Source organism: Artemia franciscana, chromosome 18 (genome assembly GCF_032884065.1).
Source record: "Artemia franciscana chromosome 18, ASM3288406v1, whole genome shotgun sequence".
Lineage (NCBI taxonomy): Eukaryota > Metazoa > Arthropoda > Branchiopoda > Anostraca > Artemiidae > Artemia > Artemia franciscana.
In genome coordinates, this window is record NC_088880.1 from 7,167,248 (window position 1) to 7,191,389 (window position 24,142).

General features: G+C 34.7%; 2 protein-coding genes across 4 annotated transcripts in view; both read right to left on the reverse strand.

Annotated features, from left to right (window-relative positions):
* The window catches only part of LOC136038553 (1-acyl-sn-glycerol-3-phosphate acyltransferase epsilon-like), a 64,716-nt gene that overhangs the window by 30,112 nt on the left and 10,462 nt on the right, over window positions 1-24,142 (reverse strand). For 2 of the 3 annotated variants that reach the window (XM_065721725.1, XM_065721723.1), the window contains exon 2: window positions 21,229-21,456. In XM_065721725.1, coding sequence (XP_065577797.1) covers window positions 21,229-21,423 — 195 coding nt within the window. In that variant the 5' untranslated portion in view covers window positions 21,424-21,456. Of the gene's footprint in view, window positions 1-21,228; window positions 21,457-23,427; window positions 23,612-24,142 lie in introns of all 3 variants that reach the window. The other variant, XM_065721724.1, reaches the window with a different exon arrangement.
* LOC136038555 (1-acyl-sn-glycerol-3-phosphate acyltransferase epsilon-like) lies at window positions 1,334-21,049 on the reverse strand. Its single transcript, XM_065721726.1, has 4 exons — window positions 21,018-21,049; window positions 9,195-9,267; window positions 5,737-5,939; window positions 1,334-1,606 (listed from the first exon to the last, which is right to left on the reverse strand). The coding sequence occupies exons 3-4, from the start codon at window positions 5,872-5,874 to the stop codon at window positions 1,349-1,351; spliced, it is 396 nt and encodes a 131-aa protein (XP_065577798.1). The 5' UTR covers window positions 5,875-5,939; window positions 9,195-9,267; window positions 21,018-21,049; the 3' UTR covers window positions 1,334-1,348.

Consider the following 24,142-nt stretch of genomic DNA (forward strand, 5'->3'; position numbering starts at 1 on the left):
GGATGTGGTTGTTCTTGTTCAGATGTGACTATCCTATTTCACAGTGACTGCAAAATTACAGGGTTTACTGAAAACATTGGGTGAGAGGATGGCAGTGCAGGTAGGGATGGGGCTAGAGTTAGAACCACTGATGAGCTTGGCAATTTGCCACCAGCCTCGTGGGCTAAAAAATTTAGTCGGTCTGTATTTAAGAGCACAGATCTCTATTATCAAAACAATGAGGATTGAAAGGGGACATACCTTCCAAATCCCTTCTGGATGTTCGATGGTATGAAAACTACGGGGCAAGATTTTCCTACCAACCCAGTTGTGATGTAAATGGTGACATTTCTTCTCTATGTTGTCGGTTGCTCGATGAAAAAAAACTACCAATTTTGATAATTAATTATGTTAGGAATATATAGCTGTTAGGGATCTCAACTATTATGTAAGGAATCTGAAATGCCATAACCATTTCGTTTCCACCAGATTTCTACTTCTCTTCAAGAATAGCAAAGAAGAACAGTGTCCAGCCAGTGACTCATGAAGTTTCTAACTCGTGAATAGACCCGAATCTGAAATAAATTAAAGCTGGGATTTGAAAAGGACTGACCAAAACATAAATGTTTGTGGTCAACAATGATTGCACCAGAGGCCCGCTGCTACTGCTATTTTTTGCACCGCCACCGGCCTTCCCTTATCGGCACGGTACCGGGGTCTAGTTGTATAACAGAAATTTCAAAACAAAAATATAAAAATATAGGGTAGCGTCATTCAGCTATGGGGACTGGTGCCCCTCCCCCTCCCCCCCCCCGCCCTTATGGGCTCCCATGCTATTGACTAAACCACACAACGTGGCAAGTCACGTGAGGAGCCATTTAATACCTCTTAATTCTATCGTCATTGCGTTTATCTGGTGTACCTACCCTTTTCTTTCATTTTCTTTACCTTGCTTTTATTACGTTTTTCCTATGAAATTCAGCACTTGGGGTCCAAAACTGTCTTCATTCCAGGCACGTGCGAGGAAATTTTTCAGGGGGGGGGGATATATAAAAAAATGGTTTGGTAACTTCAAAAAGAAATACCCCAAAATTCAGGAAAGTTTTGGATTTCAGGAGAACACAGGCTACGAGGCCACCCAACCCCCTGGTACGTCCGTGCTCTTTTAGGCTTCAAATGAAAACCTTGGTTTTAACTTCTCCTTCTTCTTCTTACCAATCACGTTTTGTTTTTAATTTGAGTACACTGTGGCACAAGTTTCAGACATCCAATTGTACTTCTTTTCTTCACAGATAATAAGATTTAATCTGGGGAACGCTTTTTCGACACTATATACAATTCAAATACTAATCAATAGACTTTATAAAATTTACTCACCAATGAGTTGGGGGGCAGTTTTTCTTCCTTCATCAGTCATAGAATTGTCATAGACGTAGGTGACATTATAAACAGCATCTAATTTCTCTTTAAGACGATCGAATATCATGTAAGCACCCCGGTATCTGGGGGTCAAGTGATTCCCAAGAACAGGCAATTTCTTTTCTTCAGCTATTTTTCTGGATTTTTCAATGGTTGGAATGTCTACAGGATCAAAGAGTGTACCCTCCGGAAATATAACTACCCATGACTGAAAGGAGAAAACAAAAAGTAAGACAATAATATAAAAAGGTGAAATAGAATTATAAAACGAATTATAGAACAAATGAAAAAAATGAAAATTTTACAACATTATATATTTATAAGACATATATCACGTATCATATAAAAATATAATATACCACAAAGTATCTTATCCCCCTGGATCAGTAAATTAACTTCATAATAACATTTGAATCTAACTGTTAGGTATTATTTTCTCTCTCCGTTCATTTTCTTAAATTTTGTATCACATTTGTCCCAGGTGTTTTTTTCCCAGCGATATATTCATTTAATTCAAGCAATGTTATTCCATCAGTGGTCAACACTTACAATATCATATCGATTACTATTTCTGGTAAGTTTTATTATACATAAAAAAAAAAATAAAAGAGATAATTGGTTTGCGCTCAAATAATTTTATAACTAAATATTTTGTGTTTTGTCCGCAACCTTTAGGCTCTACTACTCTCTCGTCCTCAAATCTCCGATTATATAAATGTTATTTTGTTGTTTATTATAAATTATGTTATTATTTAAATGTTTATTCAAATGTTAGTGTATTCACGTTTATTACATTTATGTGCCTTAGTTCTATACGATGAAAATTAAATTAGTGTTTCAAAAGTAAATTAATGCCAAATATTTGAGCTTTTAACTTCCCCTTCGGCCACTTTAAATGTTCACGTTTAACTATGTCATGTAAAAAATAAAGATTTAAAGGAAATGGGAACTTACTGGGAAGGTGTAAAGAGGGAGGACCTGAATAGATTAGGTTGGAGGAGGAGCGTGCGTAGCTGTGTTGGCCTCAGGCGGCTTGGTGCTGCAGTGAGTTATTAGTAGTAGTAGTATTTTAACAAGATATACTTTCATAGACATGGCCTAAGCATGGCATTTTTATGTCCATACTTTACACTTAAGTCAAATACAACAAAACCTTTTATGCTACAAATACTACTTGACCAGGTAAATTTTGCATTAATCCACAGTCAAAATAGTTATATTATTTTATATGCATGTATAAAAGTCTTGTAACTACGATTACGGATACTGAAAGTCACCGTATTGACAGTTTCAAGTGTGGCTCTGAATAGCGGGTGCTTTGAAATGTTGATCAAGATATTTTCTAGAGTAATTGCCAAACGTTAGTCTTAGATGGAGAATAGAATAGATTAAGATATAGATGTGAGCAGATTAGGAAGGAGGAGGAGTGTACGTAGCTATGTTGGCCTCAGACGACTTAGTGCTGCGGTGAGTTGTTAGTAGTAATAATGGTATAGTCTTAGATACTCATTTGACTTACTGTACGTCAGAAAATAAGCTGTAAAAAATATGATTCAATCCTAACTTCTAAGGGTATAAAAAAAAACGATATTAATTATCATATTCATGGCTCGGTCGATTTCCGAACCGTTTTTAGAAATGTTTCTATCTTTGATTTTTATCGATGGTTTAATATATTTTTAATCGAAAAAAGCCTCCCTTTGTTGTTATTTTTTATTGACTTTAAATATCCCTCAATTTTTTCAGCCAACTTTTGCTATTTTTCTTCTTTTCTTATAGTACTAGAAATGCAAGTTTGGCAACAGCTACTAGCGAACGTCATTTTACGAATAAACTTTATCTCTCACTGCATAATTTCTGCAACCTCCGTAAAAAAAGCTCCAAATGTGTTTTGAAATACTACTTTACATATCTACCATATTAAGTAATTGTATTGCAGTGATTCCTATTGTATTACAGTTAGTACTACACTATTAAGTATAAGCCTAAGAAACTCTATCCCGTATCTCCAGGGGTGTCTTCACCCCCAGTCCAGATTCCCTTCTCTCAGGAGTCAACTGCAAAGAATTATCATCAGGGCTTTAAAACTTGTGTTTTGATGAACAGTGTACAGTATAAAAGTTTTTGCCTGAGACTTTATCAATAAATAAATAAGAATAAATCCATTATTTAGGCAGCAACTGATACTTACCATCCTTCATAACATCGTACTCGATAATAGTAGTATAATTTGTTGGCCACCTATGACATTCCAAACGAAAAAGATTTCCGTAAAGGCTAATGCGACATCCGTAAAAGTTTCCTAAATCTATTTTTTGGCAACAACTGATACTTACCATCCTTCAAGACATCGCACTCGATAGTATAGTCGATAGTCGACTCGATATTCGATAGTAGTATAATTTGTTGGCCACCTACGACATGCTAAACGAAACAGATTTCCGTAAAGGCTAATCCAACATCTGTAAAAGTTTCCTAAATCTATTTTTTGGCAACAACTGATACTTGCCATCCTTCAAGACATCGTACTCGATAGTATAGTCGATAGTCGACTCGATACTCGATAGTAGTATAATTTGTTGGCCACCTACGACATGCCAAACGGAACAGATTTTTATAAAGGCTAGAATTTATATTTGTCAAATAGGCAACGTCCATCAGTAAAACATTACCAGTAATAGAAATAAGCTCTATTGAACGAAGGGTAGGGTAGCTTTTGCCAATCTGCAAGGGCGTATACAGGATTTTTGCTGGGGGAAGGACAAAACTCATGAAAGCTTTGTTTATATGAATTTTTCTACTTTTTATAAGTCGGAAAAATATTTCAGAGGGGGGGGGGGTCAAACCCGGTAATCCTTCGTAAATTACCTTCGCCTCCTGGAACGTTTATTCCAAATATGATAATTCCGGCGAGAAAGGGGGTTTATGCGTGAGGGTTGTATTAGTTCCGGTGAGAAAGGGTATTCATCAGGGCTCGACTTCTTCTCCTCACCCCTTTACAAAAATATTGTCGCATATACTCAAAAGAATGTTGCGACAAGTTTTATCCTCCGTGTTCTGGATTTATCATTATTAAATTATGCGGACGACATTCTAAAACTGAATAAACTATAAAATTTTAAGTGAGCAATATACTTATGTTCGATAAAAAATTGTCATTCTTATTTGTCATATAGCCATCCTCCAAAAACCGAGAGGAATTCTCATACAGTTGGCAATCTTAATCTTATATCTTGACTCTTTATTTTGTATGGACTACGTACTCTTTAGAAACGAATAAGCCATTACTTGGCAATACTTTTAATGTCATTATGTATATATAATGTTATATATATTTAATATATTATATATATATATATATATATATTTAATGTTGATTATATTTTCTTTCCAGCGAGGTGGAAATTTAGAAATGTAAGCTGTTTCTTGTGATATATGAAAGACAACAGCGCCTGATGTCAATCATCTTTACTAATTCTTTTGTTTTAGATGAGTTCTTCGAAATTAAGGTGGTAAAGTTCTCCAAAAGGCAGTATGTGACCCTACTTGAAATATGGAAATTATTTACAATGCAAGATGTACAACAATTAAACACCTGAACTACAGAACTCGCCTGACGTAATTTAATAGACAATAAGGGACTAATTCGTGAATTTAATTCAAAGCAGACGTAGGAGAACATTATTTCGTTTTTTTTCTCTTAAACAGTAAAAGCTTTAAAAGAGCCATGTTGAAACTTAAATAATAGGTTGTTAAGGCCTTTGGACCCAGCAAAACCAGTATGATACCAAAAATCATTCTGGCAGCAATAAGTAAAACCTCTTTATATGTTGGAAACCAAAAGAGCAAAATCTAAAAAGCATAAACTACTGAGGGTTGGTGTCAATAATCACAAATATATTAGTTTTTCAAAAAAAAAACTTACCAAACTTGCTCGGGAGAAAGGGTTCATTAGGTTAATGTCATTCTCAAACTTTCCACATTTTTCGTATTTGAGTCCAACCCAGGTCCAAGGAAATATGATTGTCTGTGGCCGGTTAGCGCCTAAAATCTCCCAAAATTTAGTTTAGGCCTAATATCACTAAAAGTTCTTGAGCACTTTGAACCAATTTTAGAGGAAAATTTTCCAGCCTATGAGCCGGTACTCAGAGCGGGGGCGTCAGCATGAGGGGGCTTGGAGCCCAAGTCTCCCGTTCCCCAAAATCCTACATTTTCTTACGTTTCTGGGCACCCTTTATTCAAATTATCTACAAAAAAATTTATTGGTCTCTTCCTCAACTTTGCCCCCCTCCCCCGTCACAAAAAATTCTTGCATACCTGCCTGATAATTATGCTTACCCTTATTTTAGGATGTTTCAAATAATCCAAAGCTTCTAACATCTTCTGAGGTCTGAACGCATCTCTATTGACGTAGACACAAGCATGTTGATAAAAATAAAATCCATACATTGGAATGGTTTGTAAGCCGTCTTTCATCACGTAACGGATTTGTCCAATTGATTTGTTCCTCACAGCAACTGAGTTGCACGCAATCCAATCAGCTAAAGTAAGAGTTGAATAAAAGTTTACAATGACGCCAATTGGTTACAATGACGTTTACAATGACGTAATCTATTCAGCTAAAGTAAGAATTGAATAAAAGTTTACAATGACGCTAATGACTGAAGATTACAATGACGCTAATAAAAGTTTACAATGACGCTAATGACGTATTGCACGCTAATGACTGACGTGTTGCACGCTGAGTTGCACGCTACTGCCTTGCAATGATACGAGTTCAGAGTCTATTTTGGTTTTATGTATTAAAGAAGCCGTATAGGGTTTTTGGGGCCCACTACGCCTCCTTCTGAATTCCCCCATTTCTATGAAAATATATTTTTTCACGTTTGAAATAATTCACCTTTTCTAATACTTTGATGTATTTGCCCCCCCTGATAAATTACAACGTCAACCTCTTCCCCAAAACAATTTTGGAAAACATATTTAAAAATGTGCCTTTCAACATATATTTACAAAATGAAAAAATGTTTCACACTTAAGAACTTCTGTTGCTATTAAACTCTTTTTTTGTATACAGAAGTTCGTTGCTTTCTAAACATATGAATTTTTTTCTTTCTGTTTTTCCCCCTTCTCATTTAAAAATGTATCACCCCTTTTAATGAATTTTTCTATGCCTCGCGATATATTTATTAGCAGCTTACAATTATAAGCCAATTTGTTTCTTTTTCCCATTTTTTCTCTTTTGTCTCTTCTTTTAATCCCAAAAAGGGTAGCCAACTCTAGTGATTTATCACTAATTTTTGTTGATTTATGCCTACCTAGAGACATGTTTTCTCTACCCAGATACATATGTTTTATTGTTTAAAATAGTCATTTTTTCTGTTTTTCTGATTTTAATCAGGGTAGTCATCCCTAGTAATAATCAATAGTTCTAATCAATTCTCCTCTAACTTGGAACATGTATTATACAGCAAAGAGTATGGGTAACTTATAAGAATGAAAAGTGGCGCTAGTGTCAACAAAAAGACTATCAACACCATCTATCTTTTAGCCACACCTTGCATTTTTGCCAGGTAGCAGAAGTGTCTAACCTAGGGTAGTAATATGGTAGCAATAATTGTCCAATCTCTGTTTCAGAAAAAAAAAGATTATAAAGTTTGAAAAAATACTAAGTATTGCCAAAAGGTTAGATGGCTTTGATAGTTTTTATTTGTCAACACTAGCGTCAGTTTCCACTCTTATACGTTACCCATACCCTTTATTCAACAGCTTATTACAGTCAGTTTTTTTCTTCTTTCTGTTTGTTCCATTAACGTTCCATCTTCTAATTTCACTTCTATCTCAATATCTATAACATTTAAACTCAAATTATTTACTAATCTCAACCAGGGTAGCCCCCTCCAATAATGTGCCGCTAGTTTTAGTAAATTTCCCTCTACTTAAGGATACACTTATTTTGTCAAGGGGTATATCATTTAAACCTTTTAACAGTCATTGTTTTTCTCTTTCGTTTTTTTTCCAATTCTTTCCTTCTTTTAATCTTGATCATAATAGCAGCCCATAACGATCTGTTAGTGTTATTATTGATTTTCTTCTACCTATGGATATCCCTTTTGCAGCTCAACAGTCCTTTAGGTATGAGTTTTGTCTTTCCAGTCGAAAGGTTTTTGTTGTTGTTTTTTTTCTTCCTTTTTTTGGCGTTTTGCTGCCTTAATCTTGAATATATATTTAGGATTACAATATCTAAAACAAATCTTAAATTTTTTCTTTTATGTAAAACATTAAAGATATTCTTTTTACTTTCTATATATTATTTCTATATGGTATTTTTCTTTTCTTTTTTTCACACTTTAACTATATATATAGGATTACAATTTCTTACTTTTATGTAAAATATTAAAAATCATTTCTTTTATATGCATTTATTTTTGCTGAGACAAAGAAAACTTGTTGACAAGCAAAATATATGTCATCTACAGTTCTTAAAACTTTTCCCCCCTCTTTTTTACGTGAGCTGATTTAACTTCTTTTCTTCTTTTGTTGACAGTATAATCCTACAGGGTTACATAAAATTAGTCCATTAAAACGTACTCTTAAGGCCTCTTACCCCAACCCCTCACCTTAACAATGACCTACCGCCCCTCTTTCATAATAGCTGATACGCATTTATACATCACTGTATTATAAAGCAAATCAGTTTAATTAACAAAAGCATTAAAAAAAAAGGTCAGAAACATTTTGTATAATAAGACCTGGACCAAGACCGGGACCTGGACCTAAGAAGGTATCACCCTGGACAACGCTTGTGGACGTTACCCACTTTTTTCGAACGGAAAAATCTAGTCAGACAATTCCTTCCCCGCTGAAAATTTACCCAGGACAATTCCCCATGACATTCCCTACATACGTAGAATTGTGCATCCAAAGAGAAAGAAATAAAAATAAAAAAAACTGTATATGAATTCAGGGGAATTCTTCCCACTGAAAATTCTCCCCACGGAAATCCCTCCCTCCGCCAAAAATTCCCCCTAAAAAAATATCTGTATGTTAACCAATAACAAATACTATATGTAAACAATGGACAAACCGCAAAACTTGAAGCCCTTTCTCTAGGGGCTACTGGGGTCATGCCACCCTCTAACATGTTTGGTCACTTAAAAGGGCAGTAAACTTTTAATTTTCGTTTGAATGAGCCCCCTCCCGATCTTCTAGGACCTTCATTCGATACGGTCGTCCCTGGGGAAACAAAAACAACAAACAACACACATTCATGATCTTTCTTTCAAAAAAAATACAAAATTCCTAATTTTCTTAGATGAGAGCTTGAAACCTCTACAGCAGGGTTTTTTGACAGTTCTGTAGCTATAGAGGAGGACATATGCCCCAAATGGTGAATTTAAATACCAAAAAATCTAAACTCTCATTGAGCCTTCAAAATACAGAATTAGCTCCAAAGAAGGGGATGGAGATAAAACATCGGCCCCTTGATTATACAAGCAAAATATCCGTCATCTACTTGTATCCCTAACCGTAACTGTGTATGAAATTTTGGTTGCAATTTTTAAAACAAAATTTAGCTTTTTTATGTAAAAAATCAAAAAATATTCCGTACTTGTATTTTTGATTTGCTGACATGAAGACACTTTGTTGATTATGCAAGAAGGATATCCAGATTTCCTTCATTTCCTTGTCATCCCTAGGCTTAACTACATATCTAGGATCATAATTTTTGAAACTCTTCAATTTTTGAAAAGTTCAACTTTTTCTGAAGTTTAAAACAGATTAAAAGCACAAACCTGTTGATTGATGGTTTGATAGGTAGAGGGCATTCTCTTGCTTTAGACCATCAAAATCACCACTGAAATAAACCTGTAACAAAAGACAGCTTTTAATTATGGATAAAGGATAAAGATCCGCCATAGCAGCGTTGCCAACGTAGTATAAATGTACCATTTTTGGTACAATTTACAGGTCCTGGTACAAGGCAGTACATTCAAACGTTTTTGTACAATACAGATTTTCCTGTACCTCTTAGTTTTACTTGCTCCTTCCTTACTCAGATATCTTTTCAAGTTTTATTTTATAGAAAATTTTCTGCTTGTTATGGTAAATGTTTAACCTGTCGTTAAGATGGTACAAGTTAACCTCTTGTGGTACAAGAGGTCAGTAAACGGGTACAGTTTATTTCACAGTTTTGGCAACGCTGCTCTAGAGCAATTTCTGGTGCATACGGCACTGAACCGACGTCTCAGTTGTTGGATCTTTTTAGAGGGACAAGTAACAGGTCTGTCGCCTTTTGTTATCGAAAATATAAAAAGCTTATAAAAATATGGTAAATTCATTTAAAAGTACTTAAAAATATAATTTTACACATTGGTATATAAAAACAAATTTCATATAAAATAAACAAAAACTAAAAAATAAACATAAAACATAAACAAAAAATATAGAAACAAACTTAGAAACTCTGAGGACTGCAAATCAGACAGTAAAAAAAAAAAAAAATCAAATTTAAAATACAAAGTAATAGATTTAAACAGTTTTAAGACTTTTAAAATTCTAACCATCTATCCAAGTGGAGGCAGACCTAGTAGTCCTAACAGCTTCTCATAAAACATGACAATGAAGGGCTAAATCAGCATCATGTTACCAGATCCTTGTTCATCTTCGAAGTCTTTGCTCAAATTTTAAGCACATTCCAGCCAGAACACAGAACACAAATTAGAATACATTTCATATTTCAAATAGTTCAGGTCAGAAACCCTAAGAAAGTGCCTTGAGCCCCCTATCTTGAAGAACGCGGAGTTGTTTTTTCTTACAATTTTTGGTTGAAACCTCCATCAAAGACTGTCGACACCTGAAATAGATCATGGTTGCAACACTAGTTGCGGCACTAGTTTAGTAAAGAGCAAACTACAGCCAATTAATAACGAAAGTTAAAAACGCGTTTGAAAAAAACTCTGAGAGAGATAAAGGTGACTTAGGAATGATAACTATTATATAGATTTATAATAATAGTGAAATTTTACCGTTAATATTAATTACTGGAAATTTTGGAAAAGAGCTTGAAGCTCCTTCAAACGGAGGGAGATCGGAATCATAACGCAGCATTGGAATTACCAATGTCGAAAAACGGCGCTGGAGGTTTTGAGCCATAATCATGAAAACGAAGAAAGTCGTCTTTTTTGCAATTTTTGGTTAGAACTGATGTTTCCTTTTTTCTACCAGGCTACCGCAAAGTCATAGAGAGGCGTTTAATGGCTCATTTGAAAGCTAGTACTCATGTCTAAATGCTTTTTGTAAGATTAGTGTTGATCAAACTAAAACAAATACAATCGTTGAAAAAAAAATTACCTAAGAAACTGACACAGTTTGGTAAGTGGGCCAAAGGCAGGTATGGCCTGCAATGTTGACAGCAGTAGTATGGTTGTTTCTTCTCAAATTAGAACCCTTCCAATAGAAACCCAAATTAGAAACCCTTCCAATAGCCACTAATATGGGCAGATAGACCCCTTTTCCAGCTTAAGTAAGATCTATGAGCTCACTTACAGCAAAATCCATTATGAAACAGTTCGTGGTAACGAACTTTAGTAAGGAGCGACCGGCTCAATAATAACCGAAACGAAAATGGAATTTTGATACCAATCGTTACATTAAAAGAATCGCATTTTTACGCTGATTCTAAATATATAAGTTTCATCACGTTTAATTTTACACATCAAAAGTTACAAGCCTGAGAAAATTTACCTTATTTTAGAAAATAGGGGGAAACACCCCCTAAAAATCAAGGAGTCTTAACGAAAATAAAACCACCAGATTCAACGTATCAGAGAACCCTAATGTAGAAGCTCCTATCTACAAAAATGTGGAATTTTGTATTCTTTCCCAGAAGACAGACCACGAATGCGTGTTTATTTGTTTTTATTTCTTTTTCTTTTCCCCAGGGGTGATCGTATCGACCCAGTGGTCCTAAAATGTCGCGAAAGGGCTCATTCTAACGGATATTAAAAGTTCTAGTGGCCTTTTCAATTGACCAAAAAAATTGGAGGGCATCTAGGCCCCCTCTTACGCTCATTTTTTCCCAAAGCCACTGGATCAAAATTTTGAGATAGTCATTTTGTTCAGCATTGTCGAAAAACTTAATAATTATGTCTTTTGGGACGACTTAATCCCCCATAATCCCCGGGGGAGGGGCTGCAAGTTACAAGCTTTGACCAATGTTTACATATAGTAATGGTTATTGGGACGTGTACAGACGTTTTCAGGAGGACTTTTTCACGTTAAAGGGGTCGGGGGGGGAGGGGGTTACGTGGGAGGACCTTCCTATGGATGGATTTATCACGAGGGAAGAAAATTCCCATGATCCCATGAAGGGGCCGCAGCATTTTCTAGCATTATTTAAAAAACAATGAGAAAATAAATAGAAAAAAGTTTTTTTTTCAGGTGGAAATAAGGAGCAGCATTAGAACCTAAAACGAACAGAAATTATTACGTATATAAGGGGGTTCGTCTCCTCCTGAATACCTCACTCTTTACACTAAAGTATTCTTAGTAATTTCAACTATCTACTCTACGGCCTTTGTGATTCAGGGGTCATTCTTAAAGAATTGGGACCGAATTGAAGCTTTAGTGTCAAGAGCGAGGTATTGACGAGGGGGAGAACTACCTCATATATACGTAATAAAAATATACAAATATAGAATTTCGATACGTAAGTTAATTCGTAAGTCACGTATATTTATTACTAGTAAAAATATTCGTAAAAAAATAAAAAGTTCTAGTTGCCTTTTTAAGTAACCAAGAATTGGAGGGCACAATAATGAGAAAACCATTCAGCCAAAAAAAACTAATATACAAATTTTGTTTTAATTATTCATTTGCAGTGAGCCAAAATCAAAACATGCACTAATAAAAAAAAACGTTCAGAATGAAATAAAAAACAAGTTTTTAACTGCAAGTAAGGAGCAACATTATAGCATTATGAAAGGGGTTGTCCCGTCCTCAACGCCTCGCTCTTTACGTTAATTTTTTTTTTATTGTTTTAAAAAGTTGAGTTGTGAGAAAGAGTCAAACTGTCTCTTTTTTCTCCAGGCCTAGCCGGTTACAAGAATATCATAAAGATATGCTTAATGGCTCATTCAAAAGCTATTTCTCACATCTACATGCTTTTATAAAGTCCACCATCTGCAAGTGCCATATGGCACTAAAATAGCACTCTTTGTGCCACTTCTCAAGGAGTGGCAATAGCAGGCTACCAGAACATCATAGATAGATTTTTTATAGCTCATAGAAAAGATATTGCTCATATCTACGTTCTTCCTATTCCACCATCTACAAGTTCCACATGGCGCTAAAACGGCACTTTTGGTGCGATGTCTCAAGTGGAAAAGCTGGGGCTCTTGGGCTAGCAGAACTTATAAAGGTTATGTTTAATGGCTCTTTCGAAAGCTATTGCTCATATCTACGTGCTATTTTTTTTTATTAATTCTACCATTCATAAGCGCGATACAGCTATGAAACCAACACGTTTGGTGCCACTTCTTAAGTGAAAAAGCTTTGAAGTACAAAACAGGTACTATTGTAATAGTTATGTTCCAGAACCCTTAACAGGAGGTTTACAAGAACCCCTCTCAGCCCCCTCAGTAAGTTTCATAAATGTCTGCTAATCAGTAAGCTACTGAAACATTAGCAGGCTACCACACAATCGTAGATAGATGTCTAATGGCTCAATTAAAAGCTGTTGCACTAGGTTGCACTAGGTTTTCTGGGGAGAATTTGCAATGAAATCTTTATAATGGTTGAACCATTAGCTACACCCTAGTAAAGAGCGGACCACAGCCAATAGTAACTAAAAGTTAAAAAACGTTAAAACGGTCCTTTTTTTCTTCTTTCTTTCAGTCCTATCGGGTTACTAGAACATCATAGAGAGATGCTTAAGAGCTCATTCAAAAGCTATTTCTCATATGTACGTGGTTTATATCAATTTCCCCCGTGCCATATGGCACGAAAAAAGACACTTTTATGCCGTTTCTCAAGGGGTGGGGCTAGTGGGCTACCCGAACACCTTAGTTAAATTTTTGATATCTCATATAAAAAATTAAGCTTATATCTACGTTCTTCCTATATATACCATCATCTGCAAACGGCACTAAAAACGGCACTTTTGGTGCCATGTCTAAAGTGGAAAAGCTGGGGCTAATGGGCTACCGGAATTTTTCAGAGTGATGTTTAACGGCTCACTTGAAAATTTTTGCTCATATATACGTGGTTTTTATCAATTCTACCATTCGTGAGTGAGCTATAGCACTGAGAACAACACTTTTGGTGCAACTTCTTAAGTGGAAAATCTTGGAAGCATAAAACGGTATCATTGCAATAATTATGGTCCAAACCCCTTAACTGGAGGTTTGCAAGAAGACCTCCCGCATGTTCCTCCTCAAGGCCCCCTTAATAAGTCACGCAATTAAAGTCCTACAAACACCAATATATTAAATTACATTATTAGAGGCGTGATTCTGTTAGTACAGCGCTTAACTTCAAATCAGATTATCATGCGTTTGATTCCAGCATGGATTTTATTTCAACCATGGTTTGCTAATATAACAAATATATAAACATATATTTGCTAATATTTCAATAAATAGAGACACAGGGAATTTAAATTTTGACCCAATTTATGATATTCTTTTAAAAAATGAACCAATAGTCGATGGGGGAATTAAAATTGTACACAATCACCAGGGGACAAGATTACCCACTACACCAAAAAGAGTCGCTTCAATGTTAGCTTACAAGAGGATTATTTCGCAACAGAATAATTAACTAAGTTTCAATTTTCATAATTTTTCCTCAGTTGCTCTTTGATTCTCATTGAAGTAACTCAAATAGCTGCTTTTCCCTACGTGGATAAGTAGCGACAATTGTATTTATTATTATTGGTGGTGGTTTTTATTTGGTTTTTAGATTAGTTTCCTTTTAATTTTCTATCTTGTGCTGAAGAAGCCTTGTTTGGATACAGGCGAAATATCCGCGTTGTTTTAGTCTTTCAATTCTACTGGCCGTCGTCTCGTTTGAAGTTTTCTTTTTGTAGAGTTTTATCTATCTTTGTTGTTTATTGTCATGTCTGGCCAGTTCGGCTTAAGAACTTTCATTCGTCAAGCTTACAGGCAGCAATTAGCCGCTTCTGTCAACTATTATTTTTCTTTGGTTAAAAAACATGCAAATTTGTTAAATCAGCAAATTTTCTTAAAAAATTGCAAGAAGGAATCAGTGATTCCTAAATCATTTAGAATCAATACCCATTTTGGTACTGAAAATGGATCAAAATTAAAAAACAAATTAAGCCTCATGGCGTTAAATCACATGACTTCCGAGCAAAAACAAAGACGTTTTAAGTTGTCCAAAGACTTAAATTTTGTCGAAAATTTTTTGAGGAATAACCTTCCATTTAACATTTTTCTGAGGATTAAGGAAATGGCCGTTAGATCTTTCCACCATGATTTCCATTTGTCAAAGGTTCGTTTGGTCGACAAGTTCAAAAGACTTTTGTTTGAAAAGTTCCAGGATTCGGATACTTTTTATCCTCGTTTTTGTCTGGGTCCTGCCACTAAGAATTTGTCGTCTAAAACTCTAGTAGTCAACAAGTGGCAGTTTTATCGAAGGGTTTTAGATTCTGTATTCCAACCCCAATTTCTTATTCAGAAATAATTTCTAAAGTAGAGTCAGGAATTATGGCTTCTATTGATAAAGTCGAAGCTCCTCAAGAACTTAGAACTGAAATCGTAAGGAAACTTAAGACTTTTAACATGAAAAAAATTGTAAATGATATAACAAAAGATGACATTAAAATATTTTCTGATTTGAAAAAGGATAATACCCTTACTATTACTAGGGCAGATAAAGGCAACACTATTGTAATTATGGACACTGATGATTATGATCGTAAAATGAATACAATCATTTCGGATACCACTTTTTACAAGAAATTGGATTTCGATCCTACGGATAAATATGTGAAGTCGATTAGAAAGGAATTTGAGTCCCTGAAAAATAATTTACATATTACCCCACAATTTTATAACAAATTTTATCCAAGAGGTTGTTCCGCACCAAAGATCTATGGTCTACCCAAAATTCATAAGACGGGAGTCCCCCTCCGTCCCATTGTATCAATTTTTTCATCATCAATGGCAAAATTAGGAAAGTGGTTGTCGGTGGCATTGCGTCCACTCTTAGGAACACAAAAATCATATATACAAAATTCCACTGATCTTACTAATAAGTTAAAAAACTTCACACTGGAGGAGAATTCAATTCTCTGTAGTTTTGATGTGATGTCCATGTATTCAAATTGTAACGTGATTAAATAAAAAAACTGATTTTTTTAGCTGAAAGTAAGGAGCGACATTAAAACTTAAAACGAACAGAAATTACTCCGTATATGAAATGGGTTGTCCCCTCCGCAATTCCTCGCTCTTTACGCTAAAGCTTTTAATTGTTTTAAAGAGTAGAATTGTGGCAAAGAGTCAAACTATAGCGTAAAGAGCGAGGGATTGCGGAGGGGACAACCCATTTCATATACGGAGTAATTTCTGTTCGTTTTAAGTTTTAAGGTGGCCTAGGGTGGAGGTGGCCTAGTTGCCCTCCAATTTTTCGGTTACTTAAAAATGCTACTAGAACTTTTAATTTTTAACGAACGTTTTTATTAGTAAAAAATATACGTAACTTAAGAATTAACTTACGTAACAAACTTTCATAACCTTATATTTTTATTATGTATACGAGGGGGTTTGTACCCTCGTTAATACCTCGCTCTTTACACTAAATATTAACTTTTCTCCCAATTCTTTGAGAATGACCCCTGAATCAGAAAGGCCGTAGAATAAATAGTTGAAATTACTAAAAATACTTTAGCATAAAGAGCAAGGTATTTATCTTCTCCTAAATACCTCGCTCTTTATGCTAAAGTATTTTAGAACCCCTCATATGCGTAATAATCTCTCTTCGTTTTAAGTTTCAATGCTACTTCTTCCTTTCATTTGAAAAAAAAGCTTTCATATTTATTTTTCAATATTTTCTTATAGTAATTCTAGAGAATCCTGCGCCCTTTTTATTGAATTTTTCATCCCCCATGACAGTTTCCTCCAAGGAAAGATCCTCCAACATAGCTCCCTCTCCTCAGCCCCACCCCCAAACAAAATAAAATCTCCCTGAAAACGTCTGTACACTTCCCAATAACCATTACTATATGTAAACACTGGTCAAAGTTTGTAACTTGCAGCCCCTCCCCCAGGGAATTGTGGGGGAGTAAGACATCCCCAAAGACATAGTTAGTATGGTTTTCGACTATGCTGAACAAAATGGCTATCTCAAAATTTTGATCCGTTGACTTTGAGAAAAAAATGAGCGTGGGAGGGGGCCTAGATATCTCCCAATTTTTTTGGTCACTTAAAAAGGGCACTAGAACTTTTCATTTCCGTTAGAATGAGCCGTCTTGCGACATTCTAGGACCACTTGGTCGATACGATGACCCCTGGGAAAAAAAACAACAAATAAACAAATAAACACGCACCCGTGATTTGTCTTCTGGCAAAAAATACAAAATTCCACATTTTTGTAGATAGGAGTTTAAAACTTCTACAGTAGGGTTCTCTGATACGCTGAATCTGATGGTGTCATTTTCGTTAAGATCCTACGACTTTTAGGGGGTTCCCCCCTATTTTCCTAAATAAGGCAAATTTTCTCAGGCTCGTAACTTTTTATAGGTAAGACTAAACTTGATGAAACTTGTATATTTGAAACCAGCATTAAAATGCGATTCTTTTGATGTAGCTATTGATATCAAAATTCAATTTTTTAGAGTTTTGGTTACTATTGAGCTGGGTCGCTCCTTACAGTTCGTTACCACGAACTGTTTGAAAAAGTGCGAGGATATATTAAGGATTAAATTACAAAAGCACTTTGATTTGATACAAGATGTGACCATGGCGAGTTTGGAGATTGAAGTCATTATGAAACTGGTTATTCTTGCAAATGAACATTCTCTTTATTTCGGTTTTAGAGGTGAATTTTATAAACAGGTGTTTGGTTTGGCTATGGGGGCATCTCTCTCCCCTTTGTTGGCAAATCTCTTCATGGAATCTATTGAAACCTCCGCCATACACAGTTTTAGGCTCTCTCCTTGTTTCTGGGGCAGATTCATGGATGATGTGGTCTGCATTTGGAAACACGGTTTAGAGTCTTTAGACCTTTTCCATAAACATTTAAATAGTTTTGACAAAAACGTAAAATTTACAGTGGAGTCTGAAGAAAGTGATAAACTACCTTTTCTGGATATCTTATTGATTAAAAGTGAGTTCCATTTACTTTTTTCAGTTTATAGAAAGCCTACTAACAGTGATAGGTATTTGAACTTTCACTCTTGCCACCCTATTTCAGTGAAACGAGGGGTTGTGATTGCACTGGTGGATAGAGCTTTCAGAATTTGTTCCCGGGAGTTTTTAGATTCTGAATTGTTATATTTGAGGGATGTTTTATTTTGTAATAGCTACCCGATTAAATTCATTGATGAAATAATAAAAAATAGACGCATTAAACACAACAATTCACAGTGCACAGAATTAAAATTACCGAAGAGTTTCATTTCTTTACCTTATGTACCTACTTTGGGGGAGATGCTTAAATGAATTTTAGGTAAACATAACATTGATACTTGTTTCCAATCAGTGAGACCCTTAGGTAGTTTTCTTAATTCTGGGAAGGACTTAACTCGGGGAGATTTAGTTAGTGGGGCGTTTAAAATTCCTTGTTCCTGTGGAAAGTTTTATATTGGTAGAACTCACCAACAATTTACTGAAAGATTTATTGAGCATCGCAACTCAATAGAAAAAACCCTACAACTAAGAAAGCCTCCCGAAACTTTTGTTTCGGCTCTAGCTGAACATGCATTCTTTTATCTCGAACATTTTATACAATTTGATGAGGCTACAGCTATTTCTAATGATAGAGGTTTTTCTCAGTGGGCGAGGGAGGCTATAGAAACTAAAAAACATATATTTGCTAATATTTCAAAAAATAGAGACACAGGGAATTTAAATATTGACCCAATTTATGATATTCTTTTAAAAAATGAACCAATAGTCGATGGGGGAATTAAATTTTTACACAATCACCAGGGGACAAGATTACCCACTAGACCAAAAAGATTCGCTTCTATGTTAGCTTACAAGAGGATTATTTCGCTACAGAATAATTAACTAAGTTTCAATTTTCATAATTTTTCCTCAGTTGCTCTTTGATTCTCATTGAAGTACCTCAAATAGCTGCTTTTCCCTACGTGGATAAGTAGCGACAATTTTATTTATTATTATTGGTGGTGGTTTTCATTTGGTTTTTAGATTAGTTGTCTTTTAATTTTCTATCTTGTGCTGAAGACGCCTTGTTCGGATACAGGCTAAATATGCGCGTTGTTTTAGTCTTTTAATTCTACTGGCCGTCGTCTCGTTTGAAGTTTTCTTTTTGTAGAGTTTTATCTCTCTTGGTTGTTTATCAACCATGGTTTGTCCCTACTTATAATTATTTTTCAGGTAAGCCACTATTATACCAAATGTGATGCACTCATTTTTTAAAGCATATCGTAGGAAGGCTCATTTTAAACCTATTACTCATATCTACGTGCTTTTTATCAATTTTACCATCCATAAGTGCCATATAGCACTAAAAACGGCACTTTAGGTGCCACTTCTTAAGTGGAAGAGTTTGGAAGCATAAAACAGTACCATTGCAATAATTATGGTCGAAAGCCCTTAACTAGATTCCTTCGTTTTAGTTTTTTCAGTAAAGAGAACTTTTAACTTTTTTTTAATCTTTTATAACCCTTAGTTTTACTCTGTATATGTAAGGGCATTTTCCTCCTCAACATTTCCCTCCTCATGTTTATAAGAAGCCCTCACATATACTAGACCCTCTTAGTAAGTTTTCATAAATCGCCTACTTATCTTAAAAGTAAAAGATAATTGCGAAAACAAATTAACTAAAAATAAAAAAATTTCAACTAAAAATCTACCAATAATTAAGCCTGAATGATCATCAGTTTTGAATTGAACATTCACACTTCATTCTGCAATGAAGCCTGTATGCTAGTTCTAACGGCGGTAATTGAGGGGAATGTACGTCCTTGTCCCTAAGTTCTTTGCTCCTGCCTAGGTTTTGAAAAACATCTTTGTGGTCATTTAACTGGAAAAGGCACATTTTTCATTTGAAAAATGTGGGGGAAACAATTAAAAGTGCACTTTGCGGGAATGTGCTATCAAGTCAAATTTATAAAAAGCGATTAGGTATAAATTCTAGATAAAATCTCTATTTTCCAGAGGTTTCTTATCTTCCCTAGATTGGTGATGATTAGAAATTATATTAAAAAATAAGTTTTCAACTGAAACTAAGAAGTGACATTAAAACTTAAAACGAACATATATTATCCCCTCTAAATAAAAGAGATCATGACAGCGTTATTTCTACTTTAAATCTTAATAAAAACAGAACAAAGATTAATTTGAAAAAATAAAGTTTTTCCTAGGGAAGTAAAGAGCAATGTTGAAACCTAAAACGGACAAGAATCACCACTTCACAGCCTATCGAATAAATAACAATAAAATTAGTACATATAAACCAACTTATTATGTTTCCCTATGCTTCTAGGATTATAGAAAACTAGCGCTTTACTGAAAACGCAAAATAATTTATTTTTGGTACAGCAAAAGCAAACTAATTGTGGACACTTTCTAGAGAATAAAAATATTATCAATCCCTTTTAAGATAAAAAAACAATCCATTTTATGATTGTTGCTTTATTTATGTTCTTTTTTTTATTTAATTTGGTATCACCTCTGCACAATGGTTCAGTTCAATGACTTGCTCTTGTTTTGGTTCTGAAAAGGACATGCCATGATTAGTTTGTAGACAAATTCGAAGTAAACCCATCTTGATAGTATTAGGACTATAGACTAGATTTAGAATTTGTATCATAGAATGAAATTCACTGTTGCATAGAAAGAAAGAAAAAGATTTCCAGAGTTCATATTATGTCTAAAATGATCTTCATTTCAAGTAATATTAAAGCATATTTCTTACGATTTAAGACTGTATATTACTCACTATTGGTATTATAGCTGGCAAGACCAAAATACTATCTGATAAAGCAATCCCCTATTTCTGCATGCTCTTCAGTTACTTTGCGGTTATTAAAAAAATATTAGATTTTATGCTTATGTTTTAAGATAACTTTGATTGTACACTGAAAATTACCGATGTCACAACTGGTGTAAGACTATGAAAAGCTTTATAGATTAGTTTATCGTTGTCAGGCTATATACTCACTTTTGACTCCCTCACAATATTCCTTTCTTTTATGCTTGACTTTTGTGTTTTCAGTAAAGCACTAGTTTTCTATAATCCTAGGAACATAGGGAAACATAATTAGTTGGTTTATTTGTACTAGTTTTATTGATATATATTAGATAGGCTGTGAAGTACTAATTTCTGTCCGTTTTAAAGTTTCAACTTTGCTCTTTACTTCCCTTGGAATAACTTTGTTTCTTAATTAATTTAAAGTAAGGGCTCACCTTCAGTCCACTGCAATGTTCAAAAAAGAATAGAATTTGAACTGAAGACTCGCCTCCAGTCCACTGCGATGTTAAAAAAAGAATAGTATTTAAATTAAGGACTCATCTTCAGTCCATTGCAATGTTCAAAATAGTAGAATCTAAATTAAGGACTCATCTTCAATACACAGCAATGTTAAAAAAAAGAACAGAATTTAAATTAATGACTCACCTTCAGTCCACTGCAATGTTCAAAAAAGAATAGAATGTATTTTTGATAGGACCCAAAAAAGATGTCATCTATTTCTTGATACATCCATCCAGGCAAAATGAGGGACAGTATTTTCCAAACCAGCCAAAATGCAAGGAATGTAGGAGCTGCCCCAACTATCAAAATTGCAGAACATATGAAATGCAGATGACCCATTGCATCAACCCACAAATTGGACAACTCCAATCCCTGAAAAGAAATTGAATAGAACACATTGCTATATATTAAAATACCCCCCCCTGATAGTAGTTATGAGTGATAACTACAAAGTAGCACTAAACACACAGCCTAATTCATAAATATGCTTGGTTGTAAATTTGTGGAAGGTTAAGTTCAAGTTTTTTTTTTTATCTCAACATTCACAAATAAATAAATAAAATACAACACTTACGCGCTGGGGAAAACCTATGAGGGTTTGTATTCGCGCGAAAGTCCACATATCTACATACCTATAATAACAAATCCAATCTCTCTTATTCATTAATACACAACTCTCCCTCCCCCCTTCATTCCTCCCAACCCCACCTTACCCTAATGCCCACCCTTGGCAACCACCAACACCAAGGTAAGGATATTTTTCCAAAAATAGGGGGAGAGGCAGAATCCCTCAAAAGCACATATCCCAAGTCAAGGTATTTACAAAGTATTTTTGACCAATTCAAGAGATGGGGGTTCTGCCCCTGGTGTGTGCAGTTAATGCTGAAAGATATGTAGGAGCTGCACGGGATTTCAAAGTGTTACAGCTGCCCTGGATTTCAACAGATGAAACAAAGATTTGCTAAGACAAAAAAAAGTATCTAACTAGAATGCCTGAAAAATAAAAAATATATTTGCATTATCACATAATAAGATCCTCCCTCCCCTATGTGTGGTTATCATAAAATATAATAGAAATAGCATTTCGTGAACTATCCACTTATGAACACAAAGAAGCAAGCCTAGAACATGTTTAATAAAATTAGTATAATAGTAGAATGTTTTGAAAAGTATGTCCAATCTTTAAATGCAGAATCTATTCCTCTATATACAGGTAATAAAGCCAGTAATTTCAAAGCTGTCAAGGCTACAAAAAAGACTAGAATTCAGAGATTTAGTAGTCATCATAGGTAAATACTGGTTCAACCCTTGTGAGGAGCAGTATCAGAAGAGTTTTTATGTGGAGAGGGAGCAGTGAAAAACTACAACTGAAAACACAAATATTTTAAATTTTTGAAGTAATTACGATAAAATATAACAAAAATAGTATTTTATGAAATGAAAACAACCAGACTCACAGGATTGGTCAGTTTTGAACGCAAGGAAGCAAGTCTAGGATAAGTTTGAACAGAAATAGGGTGGAAGTAAAAGGCCTTGAAAATTAGAGCCATATTTATCAAAATGTCCATGAGTCATCATTTGGGGGGGGACCCCTATCCCCTAAATTTAGGTAATAAAGCCAGTAATTTAGCAACTGTCTTGGCACCAAAAAATACTAAACCTACAAAACCTGATTAGTCATCATAGGTAAATGCTGGTCCAACTCTTCAGAGAAGCAGTATCAGATAATCAGATATTTTAAGCTTTGGGAGTCTTGAGTTAACTTATCTGCACCTTTGTCCCCCCTCACTTTGTGTGCTATGCAATACCAGCCATGCTTTGCTGTAATTACTAAAGGACTAAAACAACAATTGTCAATATTGGGAAAAAATCAACCGAAAATAGTGTAAGAGATAGTGCATAACAAGTCCCTGTTTAATGCTCTTTCTAGAGCTTAAATGGCTTAATTGGAAAGGGGCGGATATCAGATAGGGAAAAAAAAAAAGAAATACACTATTAGTTACCTTATTCCATCCTCTTTCAAGATAAAATAATCACTGCTTTTCCAATCACATATCAACCCTCACCTAAAGGGGTCACCACAGCCGTACACACATTTTTGTGAAGATTTGTGGGATTGTAATTATCTTTTGTGCCAATTTGAAAAAAAAATAACAAAATCGGCAAGTTTTTGTATATAGCATAAGGCTATATGTGACCCTATTAGGGGACGAGGGCTGAGACAAAATTGCAACAGCAGTGGTTGTTATATTTATAAAATTATATATTTATATTTATTTATATAATTATATATTTTATATATTTATATATTATAAGCAATGGATGAAGAATTTAATGGCATACTTGATTTTTTCCAATCCAAATTCTACTCTACACTATGTCTTTGCCTAAATCCCTGTCCCCTTGCTATCATTAGGTCTGTTTCTGCTGGTTCTACTCCGCTGTCTTGCCAGCTGTCATGATCTCTAACTAGGGCTTAGTCGAAAACTAGGTTTCAGCGCTTCAGTTTATCTTCTTTTTTGTGAATCTGTAATCAAAAAATGAGTAAAAAGTGACAACAAACTTTGGATTTTTTTTTTTGAGAAAAATCTGGACAAAAAATGAAAAACTTCAGCATAAGAAACTGAAAATAATGTCAGTGCTCATATTGTTGGGTTACTGGACATGATTAACCCTACCTATGAAAATCTTTCAGAAACAAGCAGGACAATACAGGATCCAAGTCACCATGAAAGAATGGTCTGGATTCCTGAACAATGTGCAGGTTGCAATAGCAGTCAAGAGACTCTCTCTAGGTTCAACATTTTTTTATGATCTCTTTATTGTCTGTATTCTTATTGCATAACATTTTAAGGCACATCACTCTACTCTTCCTCAAGGAATATTAGATTTTTATTATGCAAAATTGGAAAATATTATCAGCTTTATAGGCTAGGATTAAGTTAAAAAAATACTAAACTCAACAAATCTCTTGCCCTTTCAGGAATCATTTCATCTTTTGATGATTTTGAAATTAGGTAAAGGCATAGTATGCAGCAAAAATCAGAAAAAAAATATA